We start from the raw sequence: 17670 nt of genomic DNA, 5'->3' as shown, positions 1-17670 counted from the left end.
GGAGACTGAGCAAAGAAATTGTTTCTCTCCTGTGTGGACTATTCGTAGCGAGGAAAGTCAGCATTTCCACATGTTCTGGAGAGAGGCTTGCTCTCTTTTGAGAGCACATGTTCCCTGCTGCAGAGAAGATCCTCTCGGACGGGGTGGAGGTTGCAGGGATGCACAGAAAAGATTTTGCCAGCTTAGATAGTGTGGGGAAACGCCCCTCATTTTGGCTCCACCATTTGAGAGGGTCATCCTTTTTTGATACTGGGGCCTCTGCGAAGTACAGCTGAACTTCATTTCTCACCATTTGGATCTTTTCGTCCTCCTGTGACTGTGAGGCTTCTCCCTCGTCCTCAGTCTGACTGTCTGTGTCAGACTGAAGGAGGCTGTCCAGAGCTGACTTTTCCCCTCTGCCTGTGCCTGGAACATTGGTCTTATTCTGCTGATGTGTCCCAGGCTCCTTTGCTTCTTTGAGAGCAAGCACTTCAACAGTCTCCTGCATCCTGATGCCATCTTCAGGAGACACAAACTTCAGCTTTCTGTATCTGGGGTCCAAGGCAGCTGAAGCAATTGGGTTCTCTTTGTCTACTGAGACTGCTCAGACCTCCCCATTTTTCTGTTATCCCTTTTCCTGCACTGATCAAGAATGCTTTTCCTGCGCTCGTCTCAAAATGGCTTTGGTGGACGGACCGCTTCAGCCCTTTGACCACCTGTGGAAGAACTGAAACAGTTGCATACTGCTGTCCACTAAGGTAAACGGTAGCAGTCTCAAAAGGCTCCAACCCTTGCTTCAGCCCTTCAAGCAGCGCCCATTGCTCTGGCTTCAAGTCGAAGTAGTGCTTGCCCCTTGGAGTTACCTCAGGATCTGAGAGAGTGGCAGTGACAGGCCAGCGCTGTTCCAGGAGTCTCTCTACCATGTGGAACGTACTGTTCCATCTTGTACTGACGTCCTGTATCAGTGAATTTTTCGTTACGTGCATCTGCTCCTGTTTCATCTTCAGTTTTGTACTGGCTAGCTCGCTTCTCTTGAAGTGCTCCACTAACTGTCTTGCAGCACCTAGCGCTCTGCTGATGGTGGACTCTTTGAGGGCAGTGTTAACTATGAGCTGGAGTGTGTGCCCAGCACAGCGGATAGAGGCCCATCCATGTTTTTCTTCCAGCATTCGCATCGCTGCCACCATGTTGGACCCACTGTCATGAACTACTGCTTTTATTTTGGCAGGCGAGATGTCAAACTTTTCTACCACCTCCTCCATCCATGTCGTTATGTTTGCACCTGTATGCCTCTCCTGAAGAGGCATGGTGGCAAGGTTGAAGCTCTTCATTTGCCAATCTTCACTGAGGAAATGGCAGGACACACCAAGGTACGCCTCTGTTGCACGACTAGTCCACACATCAGCAGTCAGGGTGAGGGAGCCTTTGACAGTTTTGAGGGTCTCCTTTACCTTAAAGAAGACATCAGCGGTGATTTTAGTTAGCATTTTGAAATGAAAAGACCCATACAATGTACAGTAAGCATTAAACAGATCAGTTAGATTTTATTAACAATCTTGTGGCCAGTTTATGCATCAAGATTTAGATTTATTTATTCATTCATTCATTGTGTTATATCAAATACAATTATACAGTAGGTTAAACATTCAACATATCAGTTTAAGATTTTTATTTACATTACGTTGCTGCCATTTATGCTTTAATTTATGCTTTAACCAAGTTTAATTATTGATCACTCAGACAGCAATCTCTTAATATTATTTCTTCTTGAAATGTGTTAAATCATAAATACAAATTGCTATTTGTGTGTGTGTGTGTGTGTGTGTGTGTGTGTGTGTGTGTGGAGTACAGTATATGACGGGTGGATGGCTGAGGAGAAAGGGAGGGAAAGAACAGTGATGCAGTTTTGAGGGGTAGCCGAATCTTGGGATGTAATCATCGAATATCTTCTCTGCTGCCGTTTTCCCAGATTTGTTGCGTGTTGCATAGGCCTGGGCATACCTCGTGAAGTGGTCGACTACAACGAGAATATACTCGTAGCCTCCTTTGCTGGTTTCAAGGTGCATGTAGTCAATTGAGACCAGCTCGAGTGGTGCGTTGGTAGTTATGCTGCCCATCGGGGCTCTCACATGTGTCGCAGGCTTCTTCTGCATTATGCATGGCCACTGTTTGGTTACGTAGGCCTCTATGTCGCGCTTCATGTAAGGCCAGTAGAAATGAAATTAACCTTTATTTAACCAGGGAATTCCTTTGAGACGAGTCTCATTTTCGAAGGAGCCCTGGGAATGCTCACTCGCATTCACATTCACTCGCATTCACTCGCATTCTTACTCATTCATACCTTGAGCTTGCCCCATTCATGCAGCATGCACCACATGTGTTAAATCATTCCCAAATAAGCAATGCTGATACACTGCATTAACTTAATAATATTAAGGCACCTGTATTTGATTTAACATTAAAAACACAAAAACAACAACAACAACAAATAGTCAAGTGCATCATTTAACCCTTCAACTGATAAGGAGTTTTCACAGAACTGTGTTCTCCTTCAAATAGTACTGGCGTCCACACTCTTACTCAAACAGCCCCTCTAGGTAACTGGTGGTGGATCGACGGGTGGATGGCTGAGGAGAAAGAGAGGGAAAGAACAAGAAAGGTGAGAGACCACAGGAATAGATAGTGAGGTGTAGACGTCTTAGGATCTCCTCGTCCTTTGTATATACAGGGAGTAATAATTAATTATTAATTAATAATAATTTTGTCCTCTCCTATCATTTCCACCGTCAACTTCTTGCAATATTGCACCTCCGTCTCCGTCTCCTTTCCTCCGTTTTCTCCTCTCCCTGCATTGGCTCCTGCTCCGGTCCACTTGTTACGTTCTTGTTCTCTAGGGTGGAGAAGTAACAAATGACAGTTGGTATGAGTAAAATGAAAGATATTTATTTGGCCATGACAGTTTTGACGTCTTATGGTAATTATAAAAACAGAATTTGAAACAACAAATGCCTGGTTATCCCTCAGTGTCTTTTGAATCTTGTGGCCTCTGATGATTGGCTGGTGTTCTGATGATTGGCTGGTGTGGCCTCTGATGATTGGCTGGATGATTTCCCAATTATCAAACCTTCTCCACGGTCCTTCTCCACCTGTCTTTCGCCTCCCGTCACCTTTTTCCCCGTCATTGCTTTCTCAGTGTCGTCTGTCGTTCCAGTTTTCGTTACCATTTGTCCGTCCATATTAATTTTAATTGGTTTAGGCAACAGCAAGCTGCTGGGGGATTACACGATAACACAAATAAACTTTAAACTATATATTCTAATTATGCGTAAAACTCAAAACTCACTACAAACTTTTCCAAAAATATTTCCCTCCAAAAAACAACCTCACGACAGTCGTGTTCAGGGTGGTACGGCCGTAAACAAAGTTTGCTGTGCTCGGTGGTGTATATAAGGTTGGTGCCAGTCAGACTAGACACACACACACATTTAATATCTTTATTTGCGTTCACATTTTACAATAAAATTCTTGAACACAAACAGTATTAGTTGCACCAGCATAGGACACTCGATAATTCAACCTTTACAATCTGTCTATGGGTACAGGTAGCAGCGTCTCCTCCATATGTGGCGGCTGCCAATTATTGCAGATATTGAGCAGAATTTTGCCACGGCCTTTGCTTTAGGCTTGGGAATTCCTGCCATCTGCAACCCCCTGACGACTAGTCTGTGGACATTACCAAGGCTTCCAAATATAAACACTAATAATTTACATTTGTACCCAAGCTGTACAATGGCATCTTTGAGTGGATGGTACTTCACAACTTTGGTAAGAAAGGCCTCTTCTAGGCTGTAGTCAAACGCGCACCCACTTCCAAAATGATGACCTCTCTACTGTCCTCATCGACAACAATAACATCTGGTGTATTGGCTGCAACATTTGAAAAATAGTCATATTCATTATTGCACAGGTTGAACATGGTAGTTGAGACACGTGTGTGTTTATAGGTTTTAACAGAGGGTGTAACATATGAGAGCATGTCCTTAACTAGCAAGTCAACAATTCTATCATGCCTAGCGATGTACATGCCTTTATATACAAAGCAGCCATTCAGAATATGTGACAGGGATTCAGTGATTGAATTCTGATCATGGTGCAGACAGTGGGGAGAGAATGTGTTATGGTACCACAGAGAGAGATTGAGTCTAGTTGGGAGGACCTGTAATCTAGCTCTAACGGTAAAAGTGACTATATCCTCATCTACTGCATGGTTCTTAAATATTGAGTGAGAAACAGAATGATCCGTAGTAGGGAGGCAAGCTAGCTTTCCCTTTAGTTTTAAACCAGTCCAGTGTTGTTGCTGTCTTTGGTGCTGTAACCTAACAAGGTACCTTCGTGCATGGTCTGGTGACAAATGATGTTCTGTGTCAATAACAGTAGCCCTTACTGAGGTTGAACAGTCAGTTATAACATTCTCGGACACTGTTACAGTGTCTGAGTCAGACCTCACCCAGTCCAGGGAAACTCCAGTCCTCGCACAGAGGTCAATGAGGTCAGGCCAATCTGACCAGACCCCAAAACCAGCAGAGTGGGTGTCCATCTTGAAATTGGGCTTCCTCTTGAAGCCCAGGAAGCTGGGATCACCCTCTCTTGCCAAGGGAACTTTGCGGCGTCTCATGTCCAGAAACAAGGAGGACCTCGCAAGTTCTCTGACGGTCTTATCATCACTGTTCAGCATGTTTAACAAGTGTGAGAGGCGTGTGGCGTTGTATATCCATTCCACGTTTGGAACACCAAACCCTCCCTCCTGTTTAGAGTGGAAAATAATGTCTCTGGTGGTACAGGAGTTCAGTCCAAACCACTTCCTCACCAGGGAGACCACTTTATCATTCAGTTCCCTATGTGTTTTGCTTGGGAGATGGATGTTGGAGAAAAGATGTTGGATTCTGGACAGGGCGACCTGTCTGATGGCCTCCAACTTCATGAGCAGTGGAAGTGGTGAAACATCAATGAGGTCCAGCCTGGTGGTAAACTCAGTGGCTAAAGTGGCAACCTGTTCTTTCCATTCACCTGCTATATTGAACTTGTGTCCAAGGTAGGTGTACGTCTCGTGCAGGTCGTACACACGGATTGGTTCCCCTGAGTGGATGGTGAACTCAGGGTTTCTGTCCGTTTTGGATTTGTAGCATCTGTTTCCCCCACTTCGCCTCTGGTACAGGACAGCACATTTAGATTGTTTAATCTCCAGACCGGACCAGTCTAGAAATGTGTCTGTTCTGGAGAGCATGTTCTTGATGACACTCTCTTCACGAGACGCCAGCTGCACATCGTCGGCGTAGCCTTGTACAGGGTTGGGGGAAAGCACATTGGGTGGGGCACAGGCACACAGCCACGTAATCCACCCGTTGATGGCAAGAACAAAATTGATGGCACTCCACGGACAGCCTGTTTTAATGCCTACCTGGAGGGGAATGGGGTCTGTGAGGTGTTTTCCACAGATGACCTGTATGAAGGAAGAGCTGTAAACATCCTTAATAATGTCAATATACATCTGAGGTAGTTGGATTTCCTCTAGGGCTTTGATCATGACATTATGGGTCAGAGTTCCAAAAGCATCCCTGAAGTCAAGAAAGACAGAGTAGAGTTTGCAAGATTCATGTTTGAAGTCATCAATCCCAGTTTTCAGACAAAATACATGTTCATTCATTCCCTGTCTGTTGATGTATGCTTTCTGCTTTGGTGACAGAATGTTATTGTCCACTAGCCAGGGAAGCACACGAGACAGGATACATTTCATGAACACTTTGTAGATGGTGGGTAGGAGAGAAATATCTCTCCATGTTGATGGGTCATCAGGTATATTGTCCTTTTTTGGGATGCGATGAATCATTGCTCCTTTCCAGGACTCAGGCACTCTTTTATTTTCCAGGCAGACATTAAAAATAGTTGTTAACGTTTCACATGTCTGTGGAGTCTTAAGGCTTTCATATGTGACCATCCGTACCACAAGCCTTGTTGTTAGGTAGGCTGTGTACGACGGTCTCTACTTCAGCCTGTGTAAAGTAGGAGGTGTCTGGAAAGTCACTAGGTTGGACTAATTGTAGGCTACTCCAGGGTGGTAATGGGAGTGGGTCGCTAATTGATGTCTGGCTTTGACATTTATTTTCATAGTGGGTTTTCACCATTGTGATGTCACTAGGACAGGCATACACAGACACACACACACAGACAGACACAGACACACCGTGAATGAACTTAGTTCTAACTACAAGGTGGATAGGTGTTCCTAGTGAATGAGAGACTATAGTTGACTACCCTCTGCCAATGATTCCAAATTAATTGGAAACTCACTATGGTATGGCCTACATGAAGCTGCCTTCATAGTTTGTAAAGCAGTGTAATAACCATGATTTTGTTCCAGTTGTTAACCAGGCAAGTGTGAGACCTGGTATGCTACTTGGTCTTTATTGGTTTAGCATTCTTTGGATTCTTTTTCGTATGGTTTAATTGTTGTTGATTTTAGGATTTTCCTGATTTTACCACATTATTTTTCACATTATTCACATTATTTTTCACATTATTTTAAAGTGTCACAGTTTGCAGGCTTGAAAATGTACATGTTTGTGCCTTATTAATATTGTATGGAGGGAATAGTTAGGTTCATGATTTTACAAAAAATGCAGAGTAAGACCTGATATGCCATTTTGGTTGTTATTTGTTTTACTGATTTTTTTGTATGCAGAGAATGGTTGTTTGTTTTTATGATTTTAATGATTTTACTAAGAAGTCAAATTTAGATCTGATACCCCACTTGGTTGTCGTTATTTCATTGTTTTGTGTATGGATGAAGTGGTTGGATGAAGTGGTTGTTGATTTTATGATTTCTCTGAGTTGGCCAGGGGCTGCCAGGCAGTGTCAGACCTGGCATGCTACCTGGTCTGTGATGTTTTATTTCTTCTATCTTTATGTCAATCCCACAGTTTGTTGTCTTTCATGTCCCACTGGTTTGGTTACTGTCATGTTGTATGTTTGTCTTTTGTACATTTGTAAATAGCAAAGAGAATAATGATGGAATTGCTGAAATGTCAAATGGATGTTTTATAATAAAAGACCAAAAAAACAAAAACACGCCTGATCTTGTCCGATCTCTATTAATAGAATATTATAATATTAATTAACTGCATAAGCCCCATGTAATGCAATGGAAGAGAGACCATGTTTCCTGGTGCTTCAAAGCAAGTAGGCCTACAAACTGGGAAACACATTTTAAGGTTTTTATTTCAAATGAAATTACCCAGTTGCTAAAACACAATTTTGCTAACTAGGCTGGTTTTATCAAACTACTTAACACAATTCACACAACCATACATCCAAACTGCAAAATACCTCATATATCCTGCAAAATGAAGCACTGCAACCAAAATCTAACTTTTGCAACAAATGGCACACACTTCATTCATAGTACCAGATTTTTGGCGTACCAACTAGCCTACACATTGTCGGGCATAATGAAAAGCACTCATCTTTAGTATGCTTTTGCCATAATACTAAAATAGTTCAAATTGTAGAGACTTCAGATTGTTCACATGTTTGCAAATACACACATGCTGTTGAAACATTTTTATTTTTATTTTTCACCAAACAAATCAGAGTATGCACAGCAGATATATTTACATTGGAGTGAACAGAAATATGCTCACAAAAAACAGTAAAGTGAAAAAGCAGCCCATGGTTGATGACGTGATCAACTAAGGTTGCTCTGATTTCATTTGGAAAGTTGTTGTTTGGCCATGACCTCCTCTACCAGCTCCACCCCTACCTCTCACTCTTCCTCCTCCTCTACCAGCTCCACCCCTACCTCTCACTCTTCCTCCTCCTCTACCAGCTCCACCCCTACCTCTCACTCTTCCTCTACCAGCTCCACCCCTACCTCTCACTCTTCCTCTACCAGCTCCACCCCTACCTCTCACTCTTCCTCCTCCTCTACCAGCTCCACCCCTACCTCTCACTCTTCCTCCACCTCTACCAGCTCCACCCCTACCTCTCACTCTTCCTCTACCAGCTCCACCCCTACCTCTCACTCTTCCTCTACCAGCTCCACCCCTACCTCTCACTCTTCCTCCACCTCTACCAGCTCCACCCCTACCTCTCACTCTTCCTCTACCAGCTCCACGCCTACCTCTCACTCTTCCTCTACCAGCTCCACCCCTACCTCTCACTCTTCCTCCTCCTCTACCAGCTCCACCCCTACCTCTCACTCTTCCTCTACCAGCTCCACCCCTACCTCTCACTCCTCCTCTACCAGCTCCACCCCTACCTCTCACTCTTCCTCCTCCTCTACCAGCTCCACCCCTACCTCTCACTCCTCCTCCTCCTCTACCAGCTCCACCCCTACCTCTCACTCTTCCTCTACCAGCTCCACCCCTACCTCTCACTCTTCCTCTACCAGCTCCACCCCTACCTCTCACTCCTCCTCTACCAGCTCCACCCCTACCTCTCACTCCTCCTCTACCAGCTCCACCCCTACCTCTCACTCCTCCTCCTCCTCTACCAGCTCCACCCCTACCTCTCACTCCTCCTCTACCAGCTCCACCCCTACCTCTCACTCCTCCTCTACCAGCTCCACCCCTACCTCTCACTCCTCCTCTACCAGCTCCACCCCTACCTCTCACTCCTCCTCTACCAGCTCCACCCCTACCTCTCACTCTTCCTCTACCAGCTCCACCCCTACCTCTCACTCTTCCTCTACCAGCTCCACCCCTACCTCTCACTCCTCCTCTACCAGCTCCACCCCTACCTCTCACTCCTCCTCTACCAGCTCCACCCCTACCTCTCACTCTTCCTCTACCAGCTCCACCCCTACCTCTCACTCTTCCTCCTCCTCTACCAGCTCCACGCCTACCTCTCACTCTTCCTCTACCAGCTCCACCCCTACCTCTCACTCTTCCTCTACCAGCTCCACCCCTACCTCTCACTCTTCCTCCCCCTCTTATTCTCTTCCTCTCTCTGCGACGTCTTCCCTTGTTGTTGTAAACAGAAAGGTGCTCACCTGTGGTCTTTTTATAGAGCTTACTTCCTGATTGAAGTGGTAACAATTAACCATTGAGGTGTTTGGCCAGGTGGCACATGTACTGGCCAATACTGCTAACCAGCAGTCAGTCATATCGTTGTGGTTGCTAGCCAGCAGTCATATCATTGTGGTTGCTAGCCAGCAGTCATATCATTGGCAGAGGGTAGTCAACTATAATCTCTCATTCACTAGGAACACCTATCCACCTTGTAGTTAGAACTAAGTTCACTCACGGTGTGTGTTGGTGTGTCTGTGTGTGTCTGTTCTGACAGGAGAGGAGAGAAGAGGACAGGAGAGGAGAGGAGAGGAGAGGAGAGGATAGGAGAGGAGAGGAGAGGACAGGACAGGACAAGAGAGAAGAGGACAAGAGAGGAGAGGAGAGGAGAGGAGAGAAGAGGACAGGAGAGGAGAGGAGAGGAGAGGACAGGAGAGGAGAGGAGAGAAGAGGACAGGAGAGGAGAGGAGAGGAGAGGACAGGAGAGGAGAGGAGAGGACAGGAGAGGAGAGAAGAGAAGAGGAGAGGAGAGGAGAGGAGAGGAGAGGAGAGAAGAGGACAGGAGAGGAGAGGACAGGAGAGGAGAGGAGAGGAGAGAAGAGGAGGAGAGGAGAGGAGAGAAGAGGACAGAAGAGGAGAGGAGAGAAGAGGAGGAGAGGAGAGGAGAGAAGAGGACAGGAGAGGAGAGGAGAGGAGAGAAGAGGACAGGAGAGGAGAGGAGAGGAGAGGAGAGGAGAGAAGAGGAGAGGAGAGGAGAGGACAGGACAGGAGAGGAGAGGAGAGAAGAGGACAGGAGAGGAGAGGACAGGAGAGGAGAGGAGAGAAGAGGACAGGAGAGGAGAGGAGAGGAGAGAAGAGGACAGGAGAGGAGAGGAGAGGAGAGGACAGGACGGGAGAGGAGAGGAATAAATAGCAGTAAATGCAGCAAACAGACAGCTAACTAAAGTACATTTGTTGCACAAACGTACCTTTGCTGCCTTGTTGACAATGTCCCGTTGGATGCTGACAATGCCCTGGACACCTGAGAGGAGAGAGGGGAGAAAGGGAGAGAGAGAAAGACGAGATCAGCTGCTTGTTGAAAATATGAAATGTGCATTATGAGAACCTGTTGAACAGAATGGTTGGATTCCTCTGAAACACTCTTTTCAAACTGTACCACTGAAGGCCGAGGGGTGATCGCCTATCCCGCAGGTCTTCCAGACATACAGAATCTAACCAAATCCCAACGATAAGGGTTTTCGAAGTCAGTCACTCACCTGTACACGCAGCTTTCTGGGCCCGTCCCCAAAAGGCTGCAGTTGTTCTGCGTGTTTGCTGACACACTCCAGGTACTCCTCACTGAACTGGTACTGAGGGTTGACCAGAGAGAAGACACGCTCCACCAGCCTTGACCAGAACTCTGATAACACCTCCACTGTCAGACTCACACTGCCCCCTTGTGGCCTGACGCCAGAACCCACACCTTGGAAGGGACATTGATTTGTGTATGGGTGGGTGGGTGGGTGGGTGACAGTCAGGACCGCACAATTCATGGTTTTACGTTGCTTAAGCACTGAATAGATATACATAGTATATGGACCTACAGTAAATACTAATATGGAATTTTAAAAATCAAACACGCCCCTGGAATATGAACAATTCATGGGGGGGGGGGGGAATCTTCACTTTTGATTGGGTGGGTAAGAAGCACGTTTGGGTGGGTTGAGCCTTGTAGCGACCCCCCCCCCTCCCCGCACTATGTTACACTCGTTCTCCCTCACAACCTGGTCCTACACCTACTGCACATAAAATGTACCCAAAAGTTCAATGTGCTGATTTTGGAAATTTTAGGATTTGTCTAAATCCTGACATAGGCACATTTACTTGCATATCTCTCAAGAATAATTTAAGATGGAATATTTGCTTCTCTGATGGCCAAATGCCCATTTATAATGTCCACCCAGACAGTGTTGTATTTTCATTCAAAATTGGAAGATGCAACCCTGTCCAATATCCAAAGCTATAGCAAATATTTTGCAGACCAATATTATCAGCCAATACAGACTCAAAATATCTATCTATTGGCTGCACAGAAACTCATGCATTTATCAATAGTTATAATGGTCAATTTTGTTGTTTGTAGTCAACATACAGTATTAACATACTCCACATTTGTATACTGGTTGTTAGGACTAACAATGAGGCTGAGGCTAAGGCTACAGGGCAGAATAAGGGGTACCAAAATCCAGATTGCTGTTGTGAGTAAGGTGTATTATGATGATACCCAATGGTAATGGTGCAGTTTTCTAAAAATCTATATTGTAAATTTAGTAGTGTGTTGAGTAGTGTGACACAGTAGTGGCCTGGCCATCTGGAGCACCGGGAGAATTGCCGGTGGGCCGGTCGATCTGCGGGCTGCGTGGCCGGTGGACTGGGGGTCTGCAAAGAAAGACATGGGCCAAAAATAAATAAATAAATAAATAAAAGATATGTGAAATGTGCGACGCAGGCCCACTCCTCCATCTCCCCCAGCGTGGCAGTCCCATTGGTCTATCCTTACATCCACGCAGGCCTGTCTGCCACCCCCACTACAAAACAGACCTGGACATTCAACTGACACACACACACACACACACACACACACACACACACACACTTTCAACTGAAAGAACAAACTAGTGTGACATAACTATATTCAAGCTTGACATACAGTAGTACGCCTACCCACACCCACCATGCCAATGGTCAGAGAGCTGGGGGCCTGTGATCCTTTACATTAGGTTACGTTATATAACCATAATGTATGTGTGTGAATGTGGTATGAACGAAGGAGAAGTGTTACTAGTCAAGATCTTGCCATGGGGCTGTGTGTGTGTGTGTGTGTGTGTGTGTGTGTGTTTCTGTCTATCTGTCTGTCTGTCTGTCTGTCTGTGAAAACAGATGCAACCACCCCCTAGGCATTCTGTGCCTGATTTGTAATCCACACCAGTGTTCAGGCCAAATCTATGAAGTAAGCATTTACAGCATTTACATTTTTGTCATTTAGCAGACACCTTTATCCAAAGTGACTTACAACAAATACATTTGTCCAAGTAAGTGAAAATAGTAGTAGTAGTATCTTCATTAGGCTAATATCAGATAGACACAGAAATTGAGTAGAGGAAATATTTAGGCCTTTGAAATAGAATATTGCAATACTCCTGTGTGACAGAATTTGTGAACATAGATGTCTTTACTCACATTTATCTATTCATTTATTATTATATGGCATGATCTTTTTATGACGGTGTGGGATGAAGCTGCCACTCGCATTGATTTAGCAAGTAAAAGTCATTGCGTCTTTTTTTCATTGCTGTCTCTCAGGCTTCAAATCTTGAAGGCGCTGTTTAGTTACTATGCAGAAAACTAACAAGCGACCAATCATAATTACGTATGGGCGCCCTGTTTAGTTACTATGCAGAAAAGTAACAAGCGACCAATCATAAGGACATTACAAATATGTAGCCAATCAACATATAGCCAATCAGCGTCCGAACCAGCGCTCTGAAATACGGATCTTGCCGCCTCTGAAACCATTCTTTCTGTCAACCTGAGGAGAAACTCAATTCACGGAGGTCGTCAACATCAAGTTGTAATTTCGCAGGTAGGTCGCTAAACAAACGTTTAAAAGCAACGTTTTTAAATTATTATTATTATTATTATGAAGAAAATCAACATTTCCACTTGTTCAGTTTGAAGATAACTTAAGTTCGCAGCTAAACGTTTAGCTAGCTGAAGCCTGTTAGTTCGTTTGGTTAGCTGCGACCAGCGAGGTAACCGCGGTTACCTTAGAGGTTTGATAGTTAACCAAAGCGTCTAAACATATAGCTAACTAAGTCTTATTTACTTTCATTTCCACAGTGCTTATCTAACGTTTCTAATGTCTGTTATGTTCAGTTAAATTGAAGTTCGCTGCTGACCCGCCAACGAACATGGATGACGAATCAAGCCTTGACAGGTGAGGTGACCTGAGGTAACCTGTAGACAGGCAGTATGTGAATAACGGCGTGATTTTTCCAGTAACGGTTAATCTAATTAATTACTATTTCCATCGTTATAACGCCGTTACCGTTATCGGTAATTCAATGCGGCGCGTTACTACTGAAGCTTCTCATTGTCATCCGACCTCAGTCACAGCTGCAAAGGTGCTTTGGTTTGTTGGGGAGGGGGGAGGGGCGAGACAACCGCTTAAGTGATCATGATTGGCTATGGTAGAGTTAAGTGATCCTGATTGGCTATGGTAGAGTTAAGTGATCATGATTGGCTATGGTAGAGAACATGTCATGGTAAGCCAACCATAGTTCAGTGTCAACACTTCATATGTAGGGTGTTCACACATATAATTTTGCTTTCACTTTAGATTAAAATAAATATGTCCACCTCACAGAGAATTTCATGAGAAAAACAATAGTCCAAACCCCATGGTTCTATCATGTACGGTTCAAAAGTTATCAAGGTTTACCTCTTTACATACACATGTGAATTCCAGGAACATTTCATGGTAAGCCAACCATAGTTCAGTGTCAACACTTCATATTGGCTAGGATGTTAGATGACTGGGTTGGCTGGATGAATGAATGCATGCATGGATGGATGAGTGTTAGGAAGGAGTGTACGGATGGATAGATGAATGAATGTTTAGGAGCTAAAGTTGGATTTGTCCAAGAAATTCATGTCTTATTTTTTCAGTACTACTTTAAAAGCACTTCATATTGTTTAACTGTTTACTTTTTTTGTGTTGAAAAAAACTTGAAGTTACAGTCTGTCTACCAGTTGTCTGAAGTTGTGTGACAGTTTGATTTATTTAATTTACACTACAAAGATTTAAAAGCACTTCATATTGTTAAATGTTTACTTTAAAAAGTAACGCAATAGTTACTTTCCCTAGTAACTAGTTACTTTTATAATGAAGTAATTCAGTTACTAACTCAGTTACTTTTTGGGATAAGTAACTAGTAACTATAACTAATTACTTTTATAAAGTAACGTGCCCAACACTGTAGACAGGTGAGGTAACCTGTGGTAACCTGTAGACAGGTGAGGTTACCTGTGGTAACCTGTAGACAGGTGAGGTTACCTGTGGTAACCTGTAGACAGGTGAGGTAACCTGTCAGGATGTTCATTTCCCAGTGTACAGGCACAGTGGGTAAAATATAAATAATAAAAGGCATAGAATGTTTTTTTGTTTTTTTTCGACCTATCTGTTCCTAAACTCCTTCTCATTCTGTGCAGTCTTGAGGAGATGGAGGACATATCTGACATGAAGCGGAAAAAACAGACCACTGCACTTGGACCTCAGGTCAGGCCAGCAGACACACACACACATTAGTCAAGTCAACTAATCACATATAGGTTCAACTGTTGTTCCCTCAGATATCTTACTAATAAACGTTGTCTATAGCAAAACAGCATTCAGTTCAAGTAGTTAATTTTCGAAATGCTGCACCTTAATAGATTGTTTTAATTGAAAGTGTGAATGAGAATATTTATTTTGATTGACTTTTCAGTAAATTATACCTTTTTAATAGTAGATTGCAGCTGGTTGCAGCAGTATTGACAGACTTTTTTTATTTAAGAAAGAAAGACCCATAGTTTGTTCTGTAAACCAAACAATTTTATTTTTTTGGGTTTCTTTTTAAGTCGTTGTACCGGAAACATACCGAACCATGACTTAAAAACCGAGGTACGTACTGAACCATGATTTTTGTGTACCGTTACACCCTTACCAGCCACCCAAGAGACCAAGGCGTAAAGCTGCATCCCAGCCTGGCCCCAGCTCCCCAGCCCGCCCGCCCCAGCCCCCACAGCCCTCCCTGGGGACGTCCAGGCGAGGCGACCCCAGGCGGGAGAGGGACGGGGACCAGAACATCAGTGCGGGGGATATGTATGAGGCCATCCGGTCTGGGAAGAGTGCAATGGTGGTGAGAAAGGGAGGAAGGGAAGGAGTGAGGGATTGAAGCTGGGGTGGATAGAGAGGGAGGGAAGGAGGGAAGGAGTGAGGGATTGAAGCTGGGGTGGATATATATATATATATATATAGAGAGAGAGAGAGAGAGAGAGAGAGAGAGAGAGAGAGAGAGAGAGAGAGAGAGAGAGAGAGAGAGAGAGAGAGAGGGAGGGAAGGAGTGAGGGATTGAAGCTGGGGTGGGGGTAGAGGGGGGGGGGGGGGGGGGGGGTTGGTCGTAGCTGTCATAAGGATGACACCTCCGACCTTGAATACCGTTCCCTGATTGGCTGTGTCCTCTATGTCAATCTCCAGACGGTGGTGGACGAGTGGCTGGACAGCTACAAGAAGGACCGGGAGGCGGGACTACTAGAGCTCATCAACTTCATCGTGCGGTGCTGCGGCTGCAAAGGTCAGGGGTCGGCCAGAGTGTCTGAGAGATGGAGAGGCCAGGGGGGTGATTGGGGTCAGAGTTCACAAGATTATCTTTTGACCTGGTCCCAGGAAAGGCATCGATCAGCACTACAAGCCATTGATTACTAAGCTGGGCTAACAATGCTAGCATCAGGTAGCCTCTGTGGTGTCTGTGTCTGTCGATACCAGTCCACTATAAGGAGGAGTTAACGGGTGGCTGAAGAAAGCCAGGGCCCAGGGTTTTCTTACTGGTAGCAGAGGGGGTTTAAAATATTCAAAATAGATAATAAAAAAAGAAAATAGTTGACATACGTGTATATTTTAGAGTGTTGTTGTGAGTAGTGTCTTATGTTCATGTCGTCTTGTCCAATACAAGTATGTGATTGAAAAGGAACAGACTGCAGGGAAGTGTCTGTCATCTTAGATCCTCCCTCTCTGCAGGTGTGGTCAGCAGGGCCATGTTTGACAACGATCAGCACGCAGAGATCATCGGCACTCTCACCAAAGAGTTCAACGAGGTGAAGGAACATGGGGGGTGGGGGGTATTCATCAACGTCGCTAAAGGAAAATCCAGGCTTATTTTTGATAAATTCTCTACTGTAAATAAACATGTAAAAATGCTCCTTCTAGCCCCGCGGTGGTGTAGCGGTCTACGCACTGGCCGCTAGTGCATGCTGCCCACCGGGGCCGGGGTTCGTATCCCGGCTCGCCAGATCCAGATAATGGCCGAGGCACACGGGAAGCGGCATATTGGCCGGCCGCTTCCGAGGGGGGGTATAGGAGTATTTCTGGACTAGGATCCGTCGCGCAACACCGCCCCCTGGGGTGCCGGAATAACGGTACTGGGCTCGAGGAGCCAGTCAGCCTAGTCTGCCTGGCGCCCTCCTCTGGGACTGCCGGCCACGGGGTCGGGCGGCGGATCCAATGCAATAGGCAGGGGATAATTGGATGCTAAGTTGGGTTGAATTGGCTACCAAATTGGGTGAAAAAGGGATAAAATCTGAAAAACAAATAAAAAAAAAAAAAAAAATGCTCCTTCTTCTAGCATTGTGAATGCTTGTTTTTCTTATGATGACTGATAGACGATTCACTTGTTTACACAAATTGTACTCGTTGTAAATCACTTTGGATAAAGGCATGTGCTAAATGTCTAAAATCAAATGTAATTGTACAATATTCTGTGTGTGTGTGTGTGTGTGTGTGTAAATATACATTTTGCAAGTGAAAGTGACTAGGTAGCTGTGCTGATATTGTGAATATCGGAAACGGCTGGGTATGCTTCTTCTCGGCCGGCTCACAATGCTCGATCTGACCAGCCTGTCGTACGCCCGTCTGCCGTCAGGACTCTGTGCACTACCCCCTGAGCTCCCCTGGCCCCCAGTGGAGGACCTTCAGGGCCGGGCTGTGTGAGTTCGTGCGCGTGTTGGTGCGCTCCTGTCAGCACAGCCAGCTGTACGACGACTACCTCTTCTCCTCCCTGCTGGCTCTGCTCACGGGGCTGTCCGACTCGCAGGTCCGCGCCTTCAGGCACACCAGCACCCTCCTCGGTGAGCCTCAGGAGCGCACACATACACACACACACACACACACTTTAATGAAGTGTGTTATACGAACACACACACACACACACACACACACACTTTAATGAATGTGTTATATGAACGCACACACTTTAATGAAGTGTGTCATACGAACACACACACTTTCACTCACCTTCTTTCGCCACACACATACAGTAGCACATACAGTACCGTATATGTCAACACATATCCGCAAAGACACATACGAACACGTGTACACACACACACACACACTTTCACTCACCTTCTTTCGCCACACACATACAGTAGCACATACAGTACATGCGGTGTGTGAGCATGGTTATGAGTATGTCACCCCTCACCCCCCCAGCGATGAAGCTGATGACGGGGGTGGTGGAGGTGGTGGTGGTGGTCTCTACCCAGATGAAGACCAGCCAGCGCCGCTACGACGTCGAGCAGAGCAAGAGGGCCGAGGACAGGGCCGAGGAGAGGCTGGAGGAGCTACAGGCGACCATCAGAGAGGTACAATACGCCCACACACACACACACACACACACACACACACACACACACACAGACACACTGTCATAGGGAATCCCTTTTTAGGGACATTTGAGCTGAGTGTGAAAATCCATCTGTTCTGTTCTGTGCCTCCTCTTGCCAATTATGTAGGTAAAGGAAACAAATTTTGTTAACGCCTCTTGACTTAACA

At 45.3% G+C, this 17670-nt stretch overlaps 2 protein-coding genes across 2 annotated transcripts in view; both read left to right on the top strand.

Annotated features, from left to right (window-relative positions):
• LOC308153242 (cohesin subunit SA-1-like) overlaps window positions 1-17670 on the top strand; it is a gene marked incomplete at both ends in the record, with an annotated part of 205898 nt that overhangs the window by 81492 nt on the left and 106736 nt on the right. The gene's annotated exons all lie outside the window — the stretch shown is intronic.
• LOC308153097 (cohesin subunit SA-1-like) overlaps window positions 12992-17670 on the top strand; it is a gene marked incomplete at both ends in the record, with an annotated part of 16356 nt that continues 11677 nt past the window's right edge. Inside the window, 7 exons of the mRNA XM_080526193.1 lie at window positions 12992-13017; window positions 14292-14358; window positions 14789-14980; window positions 15319-15415; window positions 15859-15935; window positions 16760-16964; window positions 17329-17480. Coding sequence (XP_080382319.1) covers window positions 12992-13017; window positions 14292-14358; window positions 14789-14980; window positions 15319-15415; window positions 15859-15935; window positions 16760-16964; window positions 17329-17480 — 816 coding nt within the window. The remainder of the gene's footprint in view (window positions 13018-14291; window positions 14359-14788; window positions 14981-15318; window positions 15416-15858; window positions 15936-16759; window positions 16965-17328; window positions 17481-17670) is intronic.

Source organism: Nansenia antarctica, assembly GCF_963989245.1.
Source record: "Nansenia antarctica genome assembly, chromosome: 3".
In the NCBI taxonomy this organism is placed as follows: domain Eukaryota; kingdom Metazoa; phylum Chordata; class Actinopteri; order Argentiniformes; family Microstomatidae; genus Nansenia; species Nansenia antarctica.
The sequence above is the reverse complement of the archived record's forward strand: the minus strand, read 5'-3'. Positions and strand labels throughout refer to the sequence as shown.